This window comes from Schistocerca piceifrons, chromosome 3 (genome assembly GCF_021461385.2).
Source record: "Schistocerca piceifrons isolate TAMUIC-IGC-003096 chromosome 3, iqSchPice1.1, whole genome shotgun sequence".
Taxonomy (NCBI): Eukaryota; Metazoa; Arthropoda; class Insecta; order Orthoptera; family Acrididae; genus Schistocerca; species Schistocerca piceifrons.
In genome coordinates, this window is record NC_060140.1 from 571,639,699 (window position 1) to 571,660,710 (window position 21,012).

Genomic DNA, 21,012 nt, shown 5'->3' on the forward strand with positions numbered 1-21,012 from the left:
CCAATGGGCACTGTTAAGTGGGGTGTTCCCCTAGGATCAGTGCTGGGGCCACTGCTGTTTCTTGTTTATATAAATGATATGCCTCCTAGTATTACAGGTGATTCAAAAATATTTCTGTTTGCTGATGACAGCAGCTTGCTAGTGAAGGATTTTGTGTGTGATATTGAAACATTATCAATTAATGTAGTTCATGAAATAAGTTTGTGGCTTGTGGAAAATAATTTGATGCTAAATCACAGTAAGACTCAGTTTTTACAGTTTATAACTCACAATTCAACAAGAACTGTTATTTTGATCAGACAGAATGGGCATATTATAAGTGAGATGGAACAGTTCAAGTTCCTAGGCGTTCGGATAGATAGTAAGCTGTTGTGGAAAGCCCATGTTCAGGATCATGTTCAGAAACTAAATGCTGCTTTATTTACCATTAGAACAGTATCTGAATATGTGACATTTCAACACGAAAAGTAGTCTACTTCGCATATTTTCATACGCTTATGTCATATGGTATTATTTTTTGGGGTAATTCTTCTGATTCAAAAAGGGTATTTTTGGCTCAAAAACAGGCTGTTCGAGCTATGTGTGGTGTAAGTTCGAAAACCTCTTGTTGACCCCTATTCAATAGTCTGGGAATTTTGACATTGCCCTCACAGTATATATTTTCTTTAATGTCGTTTGTTGTTAGCAATATTAGCTTATTCCCAAGAGTTAGCAGCTTTCACTCAGTTAATACTAGATAGAAATCAAATCTGTATGTGGAATGCACTTCCTTGACTCTTGTGCAGAAAGGAGTGCAGTATCCTGCTGCATCCATTTTCAATAAGCTACCACAAGAACTCAAAAATCTTCGCAGTAGCCCAAACACTCTTAAGTCTAAACTGAAAAGTTTCCTCATGGCTCACTCCTTCTATTCTGTTGAGGAGCTCCTGGAAGAGCTAAAAAATTAAGCAAATTCCAGTGATACATTGTTGATTTTCTTTATTTAAACTTACGACTTGTCACCTGAATATGTTTTTATATTTCATTTTATCTGTTCCTACAATCGTGTTATAATTTCATGTATTGACTCGTTCCATGACCATGGAGACTTCTCCTTAATGTAGTCCCACGGAACAATAAATAAATAAATAAACCAATCCATGTTCATGCCATGAATGTCAATGAAATTGTGCTTGCCAGTCAAAGATTGACTGTCTGAGAGATTACAGAAGAATGTAACATTTTAGTTGGATCATGCCATGAAATCCTAACACAGCATCTTGGAATGCATTCTGTCGATGCAAAATTCGTCTCATGGCTCACAAGTCAAGACCAGAAAGACCTTCGCCTTGCAACCTGTGAAGAGCTTTTGGATAGCAAAAATGAGAATGAGATGTTCCTTAAGAGAATCATAACTTGTGATGAGACAAGGGTCTTTGGTTATGATACTCGATCAAGGTTCAGTATTCACACGGGGTTGGGAAAGGTTCTCAAGGCCAAAAAATCTCATCAGGTCAATTAAATGTCAAAGCCATGCTGACAGTTTTCTTTGATTTTCAAGGATTAGTTCATCATGAAGTCATGCCACAGGGACAGACGGTTAATCGATGGTGTTATTAGGACATGTTGCGATGCCTGCAAGGGAATGTGAGTAAGAAATGGCCTGAAATTTTGGCAAGACAATTCATGGCTCTTGCATCATGATAATGCACCCACTCATTCATTTGAGGGTCATGACTATTGCACAAAAAACTAAATCACTGTGCTGCCTCATCCTCCATACTCTCTGTACCTGGCTCCTACATACTTTTTTATTTTTTATTTACAAAGTTGAAAATCCCATTGAAAGGGTGAAGATTTGTGATGATAGACAGGATCAAAGAAAATTTGCAGACGGCACTTCACGTGGTCCAGCAAGAGCCGTACCCAGACTGCTTGCTGAAGTGGAAATGGCACTGGGAGTGGTGTACCAATTGTGGAGGAGAGTATTTTGAAGGAGACCATGTACAATAAGTAAAAGAGAAGCACAGAAAAATATTGTGGACAAAGTTCCATAATTTTTTAAACAGACCTCGTACAAGAGAATACAAGCAAATAGGACAGTCAAAGCTGATGATCTTGATATCAAGCTTGAGGACTCCAGCATTTCAAAAGTTTACTGCAGTAAGTCTCATGGCATGGGAGATTCATATAGATAAAATATGCTCCAAAATTAGCACAAATATATTTCTCATGAGAGAAATGTCACAAGCTTTTGATCTTGACACTTTGCTAACAATGTATATGCTCTAATGTATCCACGTATCTTTTACTGTATACCTGTGTGGGGTAGTGCAGTTAATATACATGTAAGCAGATTACTTAAACTTCAAAAGAAAGTGATAAAGTGCATTGGAAACCTGTCACGAAGAAAGTCCTGCAGAAATAAATTTGAAGAATTGCAAATACTGATAGTGGCAGCTCTGTAATTTTATGAAACAATTATATACCTAAAAATAAACTCTACAGCTTTGATGAACAAAAATATACATAACAACAGTAATAGGTGTAAAGTCAATTATCACATATATTCAGACAGACTTAAGTTAAGTGAAAAAGAACCTAAAATAGCTGGTAGTATATTATATAACAAACTTCCAAGTAGTATCAAGAACTCAAAAAATGGTCTGCTTTAAAAAAAAAAAGGTAGAAGGTAATCTGGTCTCAGCTTCTTGTTACAGTGTTAAGGAATTCTTAGATGAAAGTGTAACAGTGTAAAAGAGTTTCTTAGATGCAAGTATACAAAATTCTTAAATAAGAGATTCTTCTGGAAACTCCATGTATACAATATAAAAACATCGTTCTGTCACTGTATGTAAGCACTATTGTCTGTATTCTTTTTAACTCTGTATGTTAACTCTGTATGATACATGTAATTTTATTTGTATGGTTTAAACTCTTAATCTCTTTCACAAATGTCTGAAAAAATTGTATATATCTATGCTATTATGTAAATACCAAATACTTTGTAACACACCCATGTATATACTGTCATATCCAACATCGATATCAAAAATGATCCAAGGATGAAAACTAAATAAATGTATGGCAGCACAGTCTGAGCACAGCTGCATCATAGGTAAGGGCAGATTAACTTAACAGACTGAGAATGGGTAGCTGTAGTTCAAGTATGCTGCGTCTGATGACAGGTATGTGTTGCAACTAAGTCATGCACCCTTATTAGATATGAACCCTTATTAGATATTGCACAGTCATGTGATTTTTAATTGAATATTACTCAACTTAAATTGTTTGATGATGCCGGAAGCTGTGTTGAATCAGTAGATTCAAATAGGTAGGCTTCCTCTTTTAAAACACTTACACACAGATTGGTGGAATGTTTCACAGGCAAAAGAAGTGTTAATTTTTATTGGAATAAGTTATCCACATTGAGAAAAACACTTGCTGAACACTCTGAATTATATGCAGACAGAATCCAAGCCGTTTGTTGCTGGACATGTGTGCTGACAGAATGCCAAGAACACAATGGTATCTTGTTGTACAAGGCAGAGGCACGTGCTATTTATGTCTACGTAAATGGGACTGATCCTAGAATGGAACGTGAGACAGAGTTTGCATCCACTGGTGCGTTAACACAACACGCAATTCAGCACTCATCATTCAGTTCTCATGCACATGGTGTCCCAGTCGTTGGCAACAACTGTACCCAGTGCCCGTTCCGAAGACATGGTGTGTTATGATATAGTCAGTGCAGTGTAATCCAATATCTTTGTGAACTAGGTAATCTGCTGCAGCAACATGCTTGCAGCCATTAGAGACAAAATCCAAACAACATTAGATTAATTCACTAATGGATCACAAGTTCATTATTGTGCCATGCAGCTGTTTTTGTGATGGTACTAGATTAGTCACTACATTTTCAATTTGTAAATTGTATATATTTTTGTCTTGTTCATTTTTATTATGTTAGATATGCTCAAGTTACATAGGTAAGTCCAGTATTTGTGTGTTGCACAGTGTTTCAATCCTTGTATTAAATTAGTCACATATGGTGTACTGCAATGATGTCCTTTCATGTAATCTAAAGAGACTACGTTAACTGATCTTTCCGACGGACAGTGTGTACTCATGATATATGCTAGTATACCACCTGGCTCAATGTTTCTGTGTTTCTAGACATTTTTGTGAGTTTGTGCAACTGACTGTGCATTATTAATGTTCAAATAAAGGAACTGTTCAAATCTGGACGTTCTTCCATGACAGGCTTCCTCAGTTTACTGTTCCCAACTACACTGCTTGCCTAGTAATACTACTGTACCTGGATGTTGTGTTCAGCAAGGAACAAATTCCCACATTGGTGACCCCAATGTGGTGACAGACGGTGGGTGGAAATTCACATATTACCTGTTTAACATACTCACTGTAACGTGTGGTACACTTTTCCATTTTACAACTAGTTTCCACCCTGCCACTAATGGCATGTGAGAGACCCTAAAAGCTGCCCCTACCCATCATGCTGCAACTTGGTCTTCTGCCCTGCCACTAGTTCTCCTAGGCTTGTGGGTGGTCCACAAAATCAAACTGGGTGTGTCTGCTACTGAGATCATGTATGGGCAGATGCTTGCCATTCAGAAGACTTCATCAAGCCACAGCCCCTGCCAACTACCACCTGCACCTGGCCCTCAATAAAAAGCTGCACAACTGCAAGGAGTGCCTGCACTCAGTGCCCCCTCAGTGCTGTATTGAGTACAAGTCCTCTGTGCTTCGGGACCTCCAGTGCATGTTATGCTCCAAGTGGATGCCAGCCAGCCACTGCTCTAACCACAGTATTCAAGCTCACATCTTGTGCTCAAGTAAGGGGAAAAGAACCTTTCCTGTAAACCTCTGAGTGTGGCCACCACAGTCTCAAACAGTTAGCTGAAGCTGGATATACACTTATCCTTCCATTCCCTCATGTGCCACCAACCATCAAATTCAAGTTGGCACCTAACAGTGATAACAGCACCCCACCTGACACTGCAGTGCTTGGGACCCAAGGGCAGATTCCAACTACCGTTTCCACCACTTCCTTGCCCTAGCAGAGCCACGCATGACACCTGTTACTTTGTGCCCACCAACAGACCCGCCATCTGGCTCCTCGCTGAAGTTGAGAGACACCAACCCCACACTTTTGACACCAATACACCTATCATCACCTCTGCAACACCATCACACACCCCTACTGCAATGTGTGACCCACTCTATCAACAAGATGAAGCAGCAGCAGGTGCTTATGCCGCTGTCACAGGATAGTGTCCATTATGTCACACACACACGGTGCACTGTGAGTTGCCCTCCATGCCTAACATGCCTGAGCACTAGCACCCTGCCGTGTCTGCTGCCAGGCCCTGCCCCCACACCATGGAATGCCTGACTGTGCCCATCAACTGCTATGCGTCACCACACTGCACCCCAGAAGTACGGGGGTGTTGTTAGCATGCTTGGCTCAGAAAGTGATGTCACGGATGTTGTCACATACCATGATACCACCTCTACCATCGCCAGTAGACCTGGCTCCACCAACACCGCACTGCCATCCCATGAACATCCACAGCATTCATCAGCCTGCTCTCTCCTTCTTGTATGGGGGATGGAGGTAGCTGTGTGGTGACAAGCTACTATGCATTTGTGCCTACCACTCGTCTGCCCTAGCAGATGATCACGCATTATAGCGGATGGCACATAATCCGGCAAAAACTGCATTGTGAGCTGTAAGCATCCTAGGGCAACAATTTTCTCTGTCATGTACGTCTTTGCTGCAGTGCATGGATTTTACTCAAAATGAATGCTACAAGAAGTGTTCCCAACCCTACATACTTCCTGAACTGACACTGAGCTGTCCAAATGACAAGTGCAGTGATTAAATGTTTCTTAAATGTCCAATTTATTAATTCATCAGATCTGAAGGGCTTTCTGTAGTGCTACGAGATAGGTGCACAATCTGTGAAGATGTCAAAGGTGAGTTGGTTTTGTGTGCCTATGAATTGAATAATATTCAGGCTTCCCTTGAGGCCTATAGAAAACTACCTGGCATAGGAATGACACAGTGTTTCATACATGAATGATTCAGCACCATCTCACTGCACCCTTTTTGATTGTGAGACGCCCTCTTTATGGAGTCTGTTATGATATAACGAATACAGTGTGATCCAACTCTTTGGTTGGTTGGTTGGTTTGTGGGATTGAAGGGACCAGACTGCTAGGGCCATTGATCCCTTTTTCCAAAACCTTCAAACATCCACAAAGAATAAAAACAAACAATGGAGACGACAAGAGCTGACACAGGACAAGAAAGACTCAAACAAAGACCAGACAAATGGAATTAAAATCACACAGAGCGTGACAGTGGTTGGCTGACCATATTGACAAAAAAGGAAAAGCCAACCACCAAGAAACACACTAAAAACCTCAGTCTAAAATCGTAGGCCAAAGGCCAGACTCAACACGAAATAAAGACAAACACTTAGATCGAGTGATAAAAGCCACTGGCATGAATAAAATGCAAAACTAAGCCTGCCATGGCAGTGTCATCTGTTAAAAGTGCAGGGAGCATATCAGGCAGTGCAAACATCTGCCTGAGCACAGTTATAAGGGGACAGGCCAAAAATGTGGACCACCATCAAAGCAGATCCGCAGTGACATAGAGGTGGGTCCTCACAGCACAATAAGTGGCCGTGCATCATCCGGGTGTGCCCAATGCGCAGCCTGCAGAGTAAAACAGACTCCTTGTGAGAGACCTGCAAGGAGGAGCACCACGCACCAGTAGCCTCCTTGATGACCCGAAGTTTGTGGGGTGAAGGCAGGGAGCGCCATTCTTCACCCCAGATGCGAAGTAACTTCTGCCACAAAACGGATCTGAGGTCATTCTCCAAAAGGCCAATCGATAAGGCTGGTGCACCGACAGCCTGTTTGGCCAGCATGTCAACACGTTCATTTCCTGGGATGCCGACATGACCTGGTGCCCACACAAAGACCACAGAGCGGCCGCAATGGGCAAGAGTATGGAGGAACTCCTGGATAGCCATCACCAGACAAGATCGAGGGAAACACTGGTCGATAACCCATAAACCGCTCAGTGAGTCACTACAGATAACAAAGGACTCACCTGAGCAGGAGCAGATATACTCTAGGGCATGAAAGATGGCGACAAGCTCAGCAGTGAAAACCCTGCAGCCAGCCGGCAATGAGTGTTGTTTGAAATGGTATCCTAGAGTGAGAGCATAACCGACATGACCAGCAACCATCAAACCGTCAGTGTAGACAACGTGAGAGCCCTGATACGTGGCAAGGATGGAAAGAAAGTGGCGGCAGAAGGCCTCAGGATGGACTGAGTCCTTCAGGCCCTGTGCCAATTCGAGCCGAAGGCATGGGTGGGGCACACCACGGGGATGTTCGCAGAGGGACCCAGAAAAGAGGTGGAAGAGGGAAAACCCCAAGCCCAGAGAGAAGCTCTCTGATGTGAACTGCGATCGTACAACCCGACCGGGGCCGACGTTCTGGGAGATGGATGACAGATTGAGGACACAGGAGACGATAGTTGGGCTGCCCAGGCAAGCTACAAATGTGTGTAGCAGAAGTGGCCAGTAAACGTTGGTGCTGTAACCACAGTGGAGGGACATCTGCCTCCACAAGTACGCTGTTCACAGGGCTGGTCTGGAAAGCTCCAGTGGCAAGTCAGATCCCGCTGTGATGGATGGGGTCCAGCACCCACAACACAGAAGGGGACGCTGAACCATAAGCCAGGCTGCCATAATCCAGACGGGACTGAATAAACACCTGGTAGAGCCATAAGAAGGTAGACGGGTTAGCACCCCAGCTGGTGTGGCTCAAGCAACACAGAGCATTAAGATGCCACCAACATATCTGTTAAAGCTGCCGAATATGAGGGAGCCAAGTCAACTGGGCATCAAAAACCACACCCAAAAACTGATATGCCTCCACCACAGCCAGAAGTTCGCCGGAAAGATAAAGCCTTGGCTCAGGATGAACTGTGCGTTGCTGGCAGAAATACATAACATAGGTCTTGGCAGCCGAAAACTGGAAGACATGCGCTACAGCCCAAGACTGCGCCTTGCGGATAGCGCCCTGCAGCTGACGTTCAGCAGCTGCAATGCCAATGGAGCTATAGTAGAGGTAGAATTCATCAGCATACAAGGAAGCTTGGACAGATGTTCCCACCACCACAGCGAGCCCATTAATTGCAATTAAAAACAGGCAGACACTTAAGAAAGATCCCCGTGGTACCCTGTTCTCCTGAACTTGGGGGGAACTATGGGAGGCTGCAACTTTCACGTGGAAGGTACGATGCGACAGAAAATTTCTTATGAAAATCGGCAGCGGACCCCGAAGACCCCAACCACAAAGCATAGAGAGGATGTGATGTCGCGATGTGGTATCGTAAGCCTTCTGCATGTCAAAAAAGACAGCGATGAGGTGCTGACAGCGGGAAAAGGCCATATGGATGGCTGACTCCAGGCTCACCAGATTGTCGGCGGCAGAGCAGCCCTTACGGAACCCACCCTGAGATGGAGCCAGAAGGCCCCGAGACTCGAGCACCCAACTCAACCGCCGGCTCACCATATGTTCGATCAACTTACAAAGAATGTTGGTGAGGCTAATGGGGCGGTAGCTGTCCACCTCCAGTCGCTTATTGCCAGGTTTCAAATTGGGGATAATGATGCTTTCCCGCCATTGCGACAGAAACTCACCCTCGCCCCAGATATGGTTGTAAGGTCGAGGAGGCGTCGCTGGCAGTCCACTGAGAGGTGTTTGAGCATCTGACAGTGCATGCGATCTGGCCCAGGAGCTGTATCAGGGCAAGCGGGTAGGGCACTTCTGAATTCCCACTCACTGAATGGAACATTGTAGGATTCAGGATGGCGCGTGTGAAATGAAAGGCTCCAACATTCCGACCGCTCTTTAATGGAGCGGAAGGCCAGTGGGTAATTCGCAGAAGCAGAACTCTGAGCAAAAAGCTGTTGGAAATTGTGTCGGGGACAGTACAAACTGCTCCATTCAGTGAAAGCGCAGGGACACTGATGGGGGTCCAATAGCTATAGAGTCGGCGAATCTTGGCCCAAACCTGCGATGGAGAGGTACATAGGCCAATGGTGGAGACATACCATTCCCAGCACTCCTGCTTGTGTTGCCAAATGAGGCAGCAGGCCTGCACACGGAGCCGTTTAAAGGCGATGAGGTGTGGTAATGAGGGATGTCGCTTGTGACACTGGAGTGCCCACCTGCGATCTCTAATCGCCTCAGCAATCTCAGGTGACCACCAAGGCACAGTCCTCCTCTGAGGGGACCCAGAAGAACAGGGAATAGCAGATTCTACAGCAGTAATGATGCTGGTGGTGATGGAGTGAACCACCGCATCAATGGCTTCATTGGAAAGAGGCTCAATAGCAACAATGGAGGGGAACAAGTCCCAGTCAGCCTTATTCACAGCCCATCTGCAGATGTGCCCAGAAGAGTGAAGCTGTGGCAGTGATAGAAAGATCGGAAAGTGGTCGCTATCGCATAAGTCGTCGTGCACCCTCCATTGGACATACGGTAAGAGACTAGGGCTGCAAATCAAAAGGTCGATTGCCGAGTACATCCCATGCGCCACACTGAAATGTGTGAAGTCACCATCATTTAAAAGGGAAAGGTCGAGCTGTGCCAATACATGCTCAATGGTGGCGCCTCAGCCTGTTGCCACTGATCCACCCCACAGAGGGTTATGGGCGTTGAAGACGCCCAGTAACAGAAAAGGAGGTGGCAATTGGGCTATCAGCGCAGCCAGGACATGCTGCGGGACATCACCATCCGGTGGAAGATACAGACTGCAGACAGTAACAGCCTGTGGCGACCACACCCGAACAGCGACTGCCTCAAAAGGTGTTTGTAGAAGGACAGACTTGCTGTGAAGGGAGTGAAGGACGTAGAAGCAGACACCACCAGATACCTTTTCATAAGCTGCCCGGTTCCTATAATAACCTCGATAGCCGTGGAGGGCAGAGGTTCACATTGCTGGAAACCAAGTTTCTTGAAGAGCAATGCAGAGGAAAGGGTGAAGGCTGAGAAGTTGTCGGAGCTCAGCAAGATGGTGGAAGAAACCGCTGCAGTTCAACTGGAGGATGATATTGTCCATGGCTGAGAAAGGCGCGAAGGGACTGGGGACGCAGATTACATCACTGGGTCACCTGCTGCCACCAATTGGCACCTGTGCAAGTGCTATCCATGGTGTCTGTGGGACTGGCGAGATCAAGGTCCTCAGCGGACGCCAGGATCTCCATCTCATCCTCAGACGCGGAGCTCGAAGGTTGGGGTGGGGTCGGTACCACCCCAAGTTTCTTGGCCTTAGAGGTCTTCCTCTTGGACTTCTCTCACTCCACCTTGGGTTTCACCGGCTGGGAGGGCTTCACTGATTCAGTCTCTGGGATGGAGGAGGATCGTGTAGCCCTACAACCAGCTGCTCGTGGGCACTTATGCCACTGTCGGGCGTCATCCTTCCCGTTTATGGAAACCTGGGAAGGAAGGGACGCAAGGGACCCCTTGTGAGTGAGAGTAGCCAAAGAAGTTGGACGCTTCTCCAGCTTAGAAGTGGGGACGGACATCCGCGATGAGTGGGGGAGGGGCGGGGGGGTGTTGTGCTCGGGGTAGGTGGCGCAGGAGCAACAGGATGGGTAGTGCCCCCCATGGGCAAGGGGGCATGTGGAGTTGTATGGCTCGGCGATCTGGCTGGAATTCACTGAACTGATGGGGCTAGCACGGTTGTTGTAGCAGCGGCGTATGAATATATCATTCTCACAGGATGTATTCGGTCATATTTCCTCTTAGCCTCAGTATAGGTCAGTCAGTCCAGGGTCTTATATTCCATGATTTTTCGCTCTTTCTGTAAGGTCCTGCAGTCTGGCGAGCAAGGTGAATAATCCTCTCCACAGCTGACACAGATGGGAGGTGGGGCACATGGAGTATTGGGATGTGATGGGCGTCCGCAATCTTACATGTGAGGCTGGAAGTACAGCGGGAAGACATATGGTCAAACTTCCAGAACTTGAAGCACTGTATCGGGGGAGGGATATAGGGCTTGACATCACACTGGTAGACCATCACCTTGACCCTCTCCGGTAACGTATCATCCTCGAAGGCCAAGATGAAGACACCGGTAGCAACCTGATTATCCTTCAGACCCCGATGAACGCTCCAGACAAAATTAACATCTAGACGCTCTAAGTTGGTGTGCAGCTCGTCATCAGACTGCAAAAGTAGGTCCCTATGGAAAATAATACCCTGGATCATATTTAAACTCTTATGTGGTGTGATAGTAGCGTTAACATCCCCCAACTTGTCACAAGCAAGTGACCTTTGTGACTGGGCAGAGGATGCCGTTTTTATCAAAACTGACCCAGAGCACATTTTGGACAAGCCCTCCACCTCCCCAAACTTGTTCTCTAAATGATCTACGAAGAACTGAGGCTTTGTGGACATAAAAGACTCACCATCAGCTCTCGTACAAACTAGGAACTGGGACGAATAACTGTCACTGCCATCCTGAGACTTACGGTCCCCCCACGGTATGGCCAGGGAGGGGAATGTTTTTGGATCATATTTCTGAGCATTGAATTGAGCCCGAGAACGCTTAGAGACTGCTGGCGGCTGGCCACCAGCGAGAGATGATGTACCACGCTTCATTGTGGGTCATCCGCCCTGATGCCATCCACTCCAACCAAGGGCCCTCCCCACGGGCGCCACCCAGCCTCAGCAAGGGCCACCTGGCAGGATGGCCATTGCCAGGAGTCCCGATGCCCCAGGGAGATAGGCATCTACTCCTTGGCATACATGGGGAGTTAACGGTGCAGGCATCAGCAGAGAGATCCCTGTGTTGTCAGGGGGCTACAACCAACAGGGTACGTGGCGGCCCCACCACAACGGACTGTCTACCGTGCAGGATATTAGGTAACAAGTAGTCCACATTCGTCGTCAGTGCAGAAAGCGGTACTGCACATTGCGTTGCGAAAAATGCGCGCTGAACGTATCCATGCCCAAGAGATGGAGAGTGGGCAGGACTGCAATGGAACGACGAATAAGCTGGCAAAAGGTCTCAACACACGATGGACACAATTCACCAAGTAAGGCGCCCTTTCCCAGTCAGCTCGCTCTTCAGAAGAATTTTGAGATATGGAGGTCAAACCCAACATGGGACCATCAGATAAAGGCCGAAATGTTTGAGACTCCTTTTAGTCACCTTTTACAACAAGCAGGAATACCGCGGGCCTATTCTAACCCCCAAACCCGCAGGGAGGATCCAACTCCTTGTGAACTAGATAACCTGCTGCAGTGTGTAGCCATCAGAGGCGAAATCAAAACATTGTTATATTAGTTCACTTATGGGCCACATGTTCATTACTGTGTCATGCAGCTGCTTTTGTTATTGTACTAGATTCATCTTAGGACAGATGAAAGTAAGCTCTGTGTGTTCAAATGTTATTGATGAATTCAATATCTTTACAAATGAAAAAGCTTTTCACGTCTCATCATCAAACCTCTTCAATTATACTCTTCACATCTGTAATTCCTTCCCTTTCCCATTCATCCTTTCACCATTTGGTTTCAATATGCATTATGTTTCTGCTGGGAACACTACTTTAGCAAAATAAATGAAATCTGTCACAAAATAATTATCTGGTATGACAAATGTCCATTTTCATAACCACTTCTAAATCTACACCTTTAATCATACTCTGAAAACCACCACAAAGTGCATGGCAGAGGGTACATCCCATTGTACCAGTTATTAGCGTTTCTTCCTGTTCCATTCATGTATGGAGCACAAGTATCTCATGATCCTTATCTCAGCGATACATAGGGGATTGCTGTATATTCCTCGAGTCATCATTTAAAGCCAATTCTTGAAACTTCATTAGTAAACTTTCTCAGTACAATTTTAAGTTTGTCTTCATGAGTCTACTGGTTAAGTTTCTTCAGCATCACTGTAACACCCTCCTATGGATCCAACAAACCTGCCCCTATTTGTGCTGCCCTTCTCTGTATACATTCAGTCTCCCCTGTTAGTCCCATTCTAGAATAGGTCACACAAGTGGTTCATAGGCCACACAAGTGATTTGTAAGCAATCTCCTTTGTAGACTGATTGCACCAGTATTCTACCAATAAACTGAAGACTACCATCTGCTTTACTCACAACTCAGTCTATGAGATCATTCCATTATATATCCTTACAAAGTGTTACACCCAGGTATTTGTACGAGTTTGGAGATTCCAATTGTGACTCACTGATATTATAGTCATAGGATACGACATTTTTTTGTTTGATGAAGTGCATAATTTTATTTTGCTGAATATTTAAACCAAGTTGCCAGTCTTTGCATTACTTTGAAATCTTATCAAGATCTGACCAAATATTTATGCAGCTTCTTTCAGACAGTACTTCATTACGGACAACTGCATCATCTGCAAAAAGTCTGAGGTCTCTTTTTAAAATTGAAAGTAATCTCAGACACACATGGTGTTCTTTTATAGTTTAATATTTATTTCTGAACTGTAGCTTTTGGTATGTACTACATGTCAATGCAAGTCTAATAACATTGACCTGCCTGAGGTGTTTCTCTTTTAGTATGTTTCAAAGCAAACATATAGCTTCTGAATTTTGTGAGTATTAATCAACTTGAAGAATACCTTACATCATGAAACACAGGAGTGCAGTTTGAATCCCAGCCCACAATACTACTGCAACATGGCATAAGCGATAGTTGCATGACCAGAGTTATAACCCTGCTGTGTAAGAAGGGTGAGAGAAACTGCTGTTCTGTTTTAATTTAAGGCATGACAGAGAACATCTTTAGTGGCTAGAATTATTGGATTGATGTGAAGCAATTGACAGTCAGCAACTGGAAGGGCAAAAGTTATTAGTTGAAACATACATTTGTGTGCATTACAAGTAGACTGTGTCAGATGAATGTAAAGAATCATTTCAGAAAAATTAGAAAATGACCAGTATAGAATTTAGATATGGTAGCAACAAAACATAAAAAGGGTGGATACTTGAGAAAAACATTTTGTAAAGCAAATGTAAATGTTTATGAAATACTACTTTTGTTAGAAATGTAAAATTACCTACTTCAGTTTCATTAACTTGAAAAGAAAAGATAATGACTCTTTCTACTGCACCACAGTGATAAAGTCATAAAAATCAATACATACTGCAACATTCATAGTAACATTTTAGTACAACCTAGTGGTGAGTTACAATTTTCCTAGCCAATGATTTCCTTGTCTGCAACATCCAAAGCCACAAATTAAGGTTTGTCCTTCCATTTGAAAAGATATCAGCTGTTCAAGAATTACTAAACACAGTTCGTGATAGGAAGCTATTTCAATTATTTTAGTCAAACCCTATGTCTTAGGGCACAATAATTCACCTCTTCTAGTAGCCACAACTGTTACAAAAGATAGAGATCATAAGACCTGAGATGGAAAACTCATTTCCAGATACAGATCTACATACGTAGTTACATCTAGAGTGTCGGTGATCATTATCAGGTTTAATCTCTCTGGCAACACATTTAGTTCAATAACAGTCAAAGATGAGATATAATATTCAGCTAACTGAAAAAAATTAATTGAATATAGTCTGACAAGACGATGCCCACAGCAGTTTTGCGGCAAAAGAACTGTTCCTACAACATACACATGTGATGCAAAGAAATTTACAGTCTAGCTATCAGCAGTTCAAAATTCTCAATTTCCTTATTTATCAGATCAAAGTGCTAATCTTTTGTGGCTAAGAACTGTTTTCAGTCTGCCACTAGCAGATAAGATAATGGCATTGTACTTATAAAAACATGGGGATATGCAAAGGTCAGCAAAATATAAATTTCTAATAAATATTTGCTTAAAACAGTCCTGTCTAAGCTTCAGCATAAGGATGTAATGAAACTGAGTAGGGAAGAGGGACAGGAAAAATGTTTCAGTACATTTACCATATACACTTACCAGCCCTTTAAGAAGACCTGCAAGAGTTGCTCCAAATAGAAATAATGCAAGAAGCTTATCTATGAGAGTTGAAGTCCTTGAACTTTTCCAGTTTCTTTTCTCCGAAAGACACTGTACACCAATGACTACAGGTACAATAACATATGGTATGTTTAGCATTGTGCACCAAGTCATTCCTGATTCACTAAGGCATCCTCCTAATAGAAGCACTATCATACTGTTGATAATTCCTGCTGAGTAATGGATGCCCAGATTACGGTAACTTATTCTGTTGGATATAAGATACATTTTTATTAAATGACAGAACAAAATACATACACATAGTTGGACAGTATAATTAACCCCTGTACTTAATGGGATGTATACTATCCTACCAATGATTTATAGTTGTTTTAGAAAGAGTTGAGTGTTGCAATAACTCTGAGCAGTTGATAAATCTCAGTCCAACTGGAAACTGACTTACATGTTACTAGTACACTAGCACAAATAAGCTTACAAAATAAATTTATAAATTGTGTACTGTTATGTTTCACTTTATATAGGAATTTGAATGATAAAAGGCTCATGATGAAAGTTTTTTTATTTCAAAACCCAAAAAACTTGTTTACACTACAAAAACTAGAGTAAAAGGATAAAGGTGAAAAGGTGATTCCATAAACTGATTCTAGGTTGACAATTTTCACATTTCTCAAATGCAAAATCTGATGTTAGTACATGGCCATTCTGATTTGTACACATCACTCTCGAGGAAGACTTTCGTTGTGAACTTGTGCTGAGAAACAGACAAAAAAGTCAGGGAAAAACAAAACAAAATAGATTAATGAAACTTCCTGGCAGATTAAAACTGTGTGCCCAACCGAGACTCGAACTCGGGTTCGAGTCTCGGTCGGGCACAAAGTTTTAATCTGCCAGGAAGTTTCATATCAGCGCACACTCCACTGCAGAGTGAAAATCTCATTCTGGAGAATAGATTAATGTTCAGAGCAAATAGTTTGGTTCCTTATCTTACAGAAATACCCAACAAATAAAACTTATGAATGCAGGCTTCCTCAATTAATTTCACTGATGAAAACTACTGGGGATGTTACAAAACTGACAGGACTGTTCCCTCTTGATGATGAGTACAAATTCATTGAAACACTGCTTCAAATTGAAGCTACCACTTTGCTGATGTCTTGAGAAGTTTTCACCAAATAAAAATTACTAACAGGTACTATGAGTCAAATGAAAATCTATGTGTGACATTCTTATGCATATTGATGAATGGCAAACTGGCACCACGCACCTGCATATGTTAACTGATAATCTCAGTTCACTCCGCTTTGCAGTTGGAAAGTTCTCGCGCTGTGATGAATTGCAAAAATATTGCTAACATACTTTGCATATAGTCACTCAGGACTGCCCTATGGAACAATCTTTCAGAAAATGCAGCTAACATCGAACAAGTATTTCTTCTACATAAGCAAGTCAAAACAACAGTCAAAGTTGATAATCCAGCATCTTACAGAAGCCTCCTCAGAGATCTTGGGATTCTTATTCTTATCAGCTAATACATTTACACACTAATGGTACTTGTGCTTAATGATAAGAATGAATTTGGAATGACCAGCGAAATTCACAACCAAAATACTAAAAGTGAAAACAATGTCTACATGAATTGTGCGTTCCTGCCAAAAGTTCATAATGGTATTTTATGTTCTGGTGCAGAAGTTTGTAACAGATTGCCAGCAGATATCAAGCGTTAAATTAGAAATACCCAAATATTACAAATTAAAGCAAAAGTAGCCACTCTTTCTATAACTTACAGCAATATTTTGACTTGGAGGTGGGGTATGGAGGGGTTGGTTGACTTTTGTTGCACATCTAATGGATGATGTGAGATTAGACAGCTCAATGTTTGCCATTCATTGCACGTTTTACTGATGTCATTGTGTTATTGATCCTGTAGCAAAGGACATTACTGTCTGATTCTTATTTTGACATTTACTTACCAGTGATCGAACCTATTTCACTTCAGAAGATGACAGTTTAAACTATCAAAACTGGTAAAGTGAACCAGACAAAAGTTTTCTTGTGTATCTGATGACTGACTCTTTATCTTTGTTGAGATACTGAATAGAGTTGGGAAAAAAAGAAATGTGTAGCACAACTTGACTAAAAGAGGGGATCAGCTGATAGGACACATTCTGAGGTGTCAAGGGATAACCAATTTAGTATTGGAGGGAAGTGTAGGAGGGTAAAAATTGTAGAGGGAGACCAAGTAATTATTTGGAGGAGAAGGGACTTGCACAGGATAGATTAGATGGAGAGCTGCACCAAAACAGTCTTCAGATGGAAGACAACAACAACGACACACTAAATTCCAAGTACAACGGAGAAGCATCTGGGCAGTCCGGCCTTGGCAGCCAGAGACTCGTGTGTGTGTGTTTTTTGTCCAATGAAGGCCTTTTTGGCTGAAAGCTTACTTGTTTGAGTGTATTTACGTTGTGCCCCTCTGCGACTCAATATCTCCACTACATGGTGGATAGTAATTTATTCCTTTCATAATATTTTCATTATTCCATCCTGGATTTTCTATTAATTTGAAGAAGCATCTTAGTAATGATAGAATACTCCAAGATGGAAGAAAATCTTTTGCCATCAGTGGCACAACTAGTCTATTAGATTATGGGGAGTCTAGGGTGCAACTGACATCTTATAGCAGAGAAAATTGGAATCTTCTAACCACCTCAAGCTCCAAATCAAAACTTTTTTGGCAGGTAGCTATTTTTCAAAGCCAAAACCTCTACAAATTAGAAGGAACAGTGAAAGAACAAAGAATTAAAATTTTAGTCTTCCAAGAAACAAAAACGCTAGGTGACACCACCACGGACTTTGAAAATTGCAGATTATTAAAAAGCAAAACTGATACAAAAATACTTAAAAAAGATCCCATGTGGGTGTTGCATTTGCAGATCAGTAATAAAACAAAACAAACCAGAAAAAATAAATAATTCGTAAAAACTACCAGAAAGTATAATCTTCCAAATAATAAAAAATGCACACAAGTTTATCAAAACTTCCCAAAACAAATTTCTTTATAATGGCAGAATATATATCCTTGGTGGAATGAAGATTGTGAATGTGTAGCAAAATTCCTAGATGAGGAATTCAAAATATGGAATAGTAAGAAGTCAGAAAATGCATACAATACATTCCTGGTAACTAGAAAAAATGTAATGAAACTAGTAATATAGAAATTTCTGGATGGAACAACATGTAAAATAAGTTAAAGACAACCACCCACTCATAGCAGATTGATGTGTTGCACACAGATATAGGTAACAGAAAACAGTGTTCACAACCTTTCAAGGCTTCTGGCTCTTCTTCTAGCAGAACGTACACACAATTACCCAAATGCACACTATGGCAGCCAGAGTAGTATGTGTAGTATGTGTTTGGGTGTCTGTACAATTGTGTGGTTGCATTGTGTATGTTTGTACTTTCTACTAGAACAAGAGCCAGAGAACTCAGGAGCTAGTGAACACTAACAACTATGATTAAAACAGCCTCTGGCTGGCTAAATACATGATGCATATATGGACATAGCAAAATCTTGCAAAAATTTCATTCAATGCATATACAGCAGAATGTCATTTCTCATGTAGTATATGACACAAGTCATCAATTCTACATGTCATAAGATCTGGTTACAGTTCTAGCACGTATGTCAGAATACACATAAAGTTACAATTACTAACAGACATGACCCAGTATTAAGCCAATAATACTGTCTGTCTTTGGAATATTAATGCCATATGTTGTTGGTAGTCAATTAACAGCTATGTAGTGACATCAGCATTCCAAAGATATAAAATATTTTTGGCTTATAAATTACAGAGAGCAGCAATAACTCATCCTTTTTCAGATTTTATTATGAAAATCCAGATTTCAGCTAGCGGCTAGCCACTCTCAATGTGCTATTTTCTATTCTCGATGCATGTTAAGTCCCTGTTGTTCAGGCATCAGTCACAACAGTGACAGGGACTTACAAGCATCGAGAATAGAAAATAGTGCATTGAGAATGGCTAGCCACTAGCCAAAATCTGGATTTGCATAATAAAATCTAAAAAAGGATGACTGATTACTGCACTATATAATTTATAAGCCACATAACAGTCGCTGTGTGCACCCACTTTCTGAATGGAAGGTAACCTGATGAAATATTATTGGCTTAATTTATGCATTGATGTAATGTAACTTTTCTGAAATTTTGCTGTGTCCACAGATGTATCAAAAGATGGAGCTGGCAGTCCCAAAATTGATCATATAGTAAAGAAATTATAAAACTATCCTTGCAACCAGAGGCTATTTTATTTATAACACAACTGCATTCTGCTTATCCACTTTGATGGATAGTCTAGTGAATACTGTTTTCTATTACAAGTGTCTATGCACCATACATCAGACTGCTATAGTAGAGTGGTTGCATTTCCCTTAGTTTACATATAAGAAACAAAATTAATTACACAAACAAAAAGACATGGGAGAATAGTCACCTTTTCGAAATCAAGGAAGACATCTGAGAATACAACACCAGGAATTTTTATAAACTATTTAAAATTAAGCTAAATGGGAAACAGTCCCAAAACCTCTGCTTCAAGACGGAAAATAGATGGTTCACACTTAGCAACCAAGAAAATTTCAGAGTACTCTCTAAATATTTCAAGAAATATCTCAATTGAAATATCCTGGCAGATTAAAACTGTGGACTACGAGGAGACTCAAAATCTGGAACTTTGGATTCCTCTGGCAATGCATTTACTGACGGAATTCTCCAGGCACAATACATGATACACCCTTGCAGAATAGAATAGAATAGAATAGAATCTTTATTCACTTTTCATTATTTTTCATAGAATTGGCTTAACCTAAGTTTACAGTGGAGTCCATTTTTATGCAATAAATGGTATACACAGAAAATAACTAGCATACTTAACAACTAAAAGGTCTTTTTATCACCTAAGACAAAATATCTGATAATGATTAGTTTCTAGAAATTCATCAGTTGAATAGAATTCATTGTACACTCCTGGAAATGGAAAAAAGAACACATTGACACCGGTGTGTCAGACCCACCATACTTGCTCCGGACACTGCGAGAGGGCTGTACAAGCAATGATCACACGCACGGCACAGCGGACACACCAGGAACCGCGGTGTTGGCCGTCGAATGGCGCTAGCTGCGCAGCATTTGTGCACCGCCGCCGTCAGTGTCAGCCAGTTTGCCGTGGCATACGGAGCTCCATCGCAGTCTTTAACACTGGTAGCATGCCGCGACAGCGTGGACGTGAACCGTATGTGCAGTTGACGGACTTTGAGCGAGGGCGTATAGTGGGCATGCGGGAGGCCGGGTGGACGTACCGTCGAATTGCTCAACACGTGGGGCGTGAGGTCTCCACAGTACATCGATGTTGTCGCCAGTGGTCGGCGGAAGGTGCACGTGCCCGTCGACCTGGGACCGGACCGCAGCGATGCACGGATGCACGCCAAGACCGTAGGATCCTACGCAGTGCCATAGGGGACCACACCGCCACTTCCCAGCAAATTAGGGACACTGCTGCTCCTGGGGTATCGGCAAGGACCATTCGCAACCGTCTCCATGAAGCTGGGCTACGGTCCCGCACACCGTTAGGCCGTCTTCCGCTCACGCCCCAACATCGTGCAGCCCGCCTCCAGTGGTGTCGCGACAGTCGTGAATGGAGGGACGAATGGAGACGTGTCGTCTTCAGCGATGAGAGTCGCTTCTGCCTTGGTGCCAATGATGGTCGTATGCGTGTTTGGCGTCGTGCAGGTGAGCGCCACAATCAGGACGGCATACGACCGAGGCACACAGGGCCAACACCCGGCTTCATGGTGTGGGGAGCGATCTCCTACACTGGCCGTACACCACTGGTGATCGTCGAGGGGACACTGAATAGTGGACGGTACACCCAAACCGTCATCGAACCCATCGTTCT

General features: G+C 42.7%; 1 protein-coding gene across 2 annotated transcripts in view; it reads right to left on the reverse strand.

Moving 5' to 3' along the window:
- Window positions 1-21,012, reverse strand: part of LOC124790050 (transmembrane 6 superfamily member 1-like) — a 203,056-nt gene that overhangs the window by 60,534 nt on the left and 121,510 nt on the right. For both annotated transcript variants that reach the window (XM_047257611.1, XM_047257610.1), the window contains exon 4: window positions 15,014-15,281. In XM_047257611.1, coding sequence (XP_047113567.1) covers window positions 15,014-15,281 — 268 coding nt within the window. The remainder of the gene's footprint in view (window positions 1-15,013; window positions 15,282-21,012) is intronic.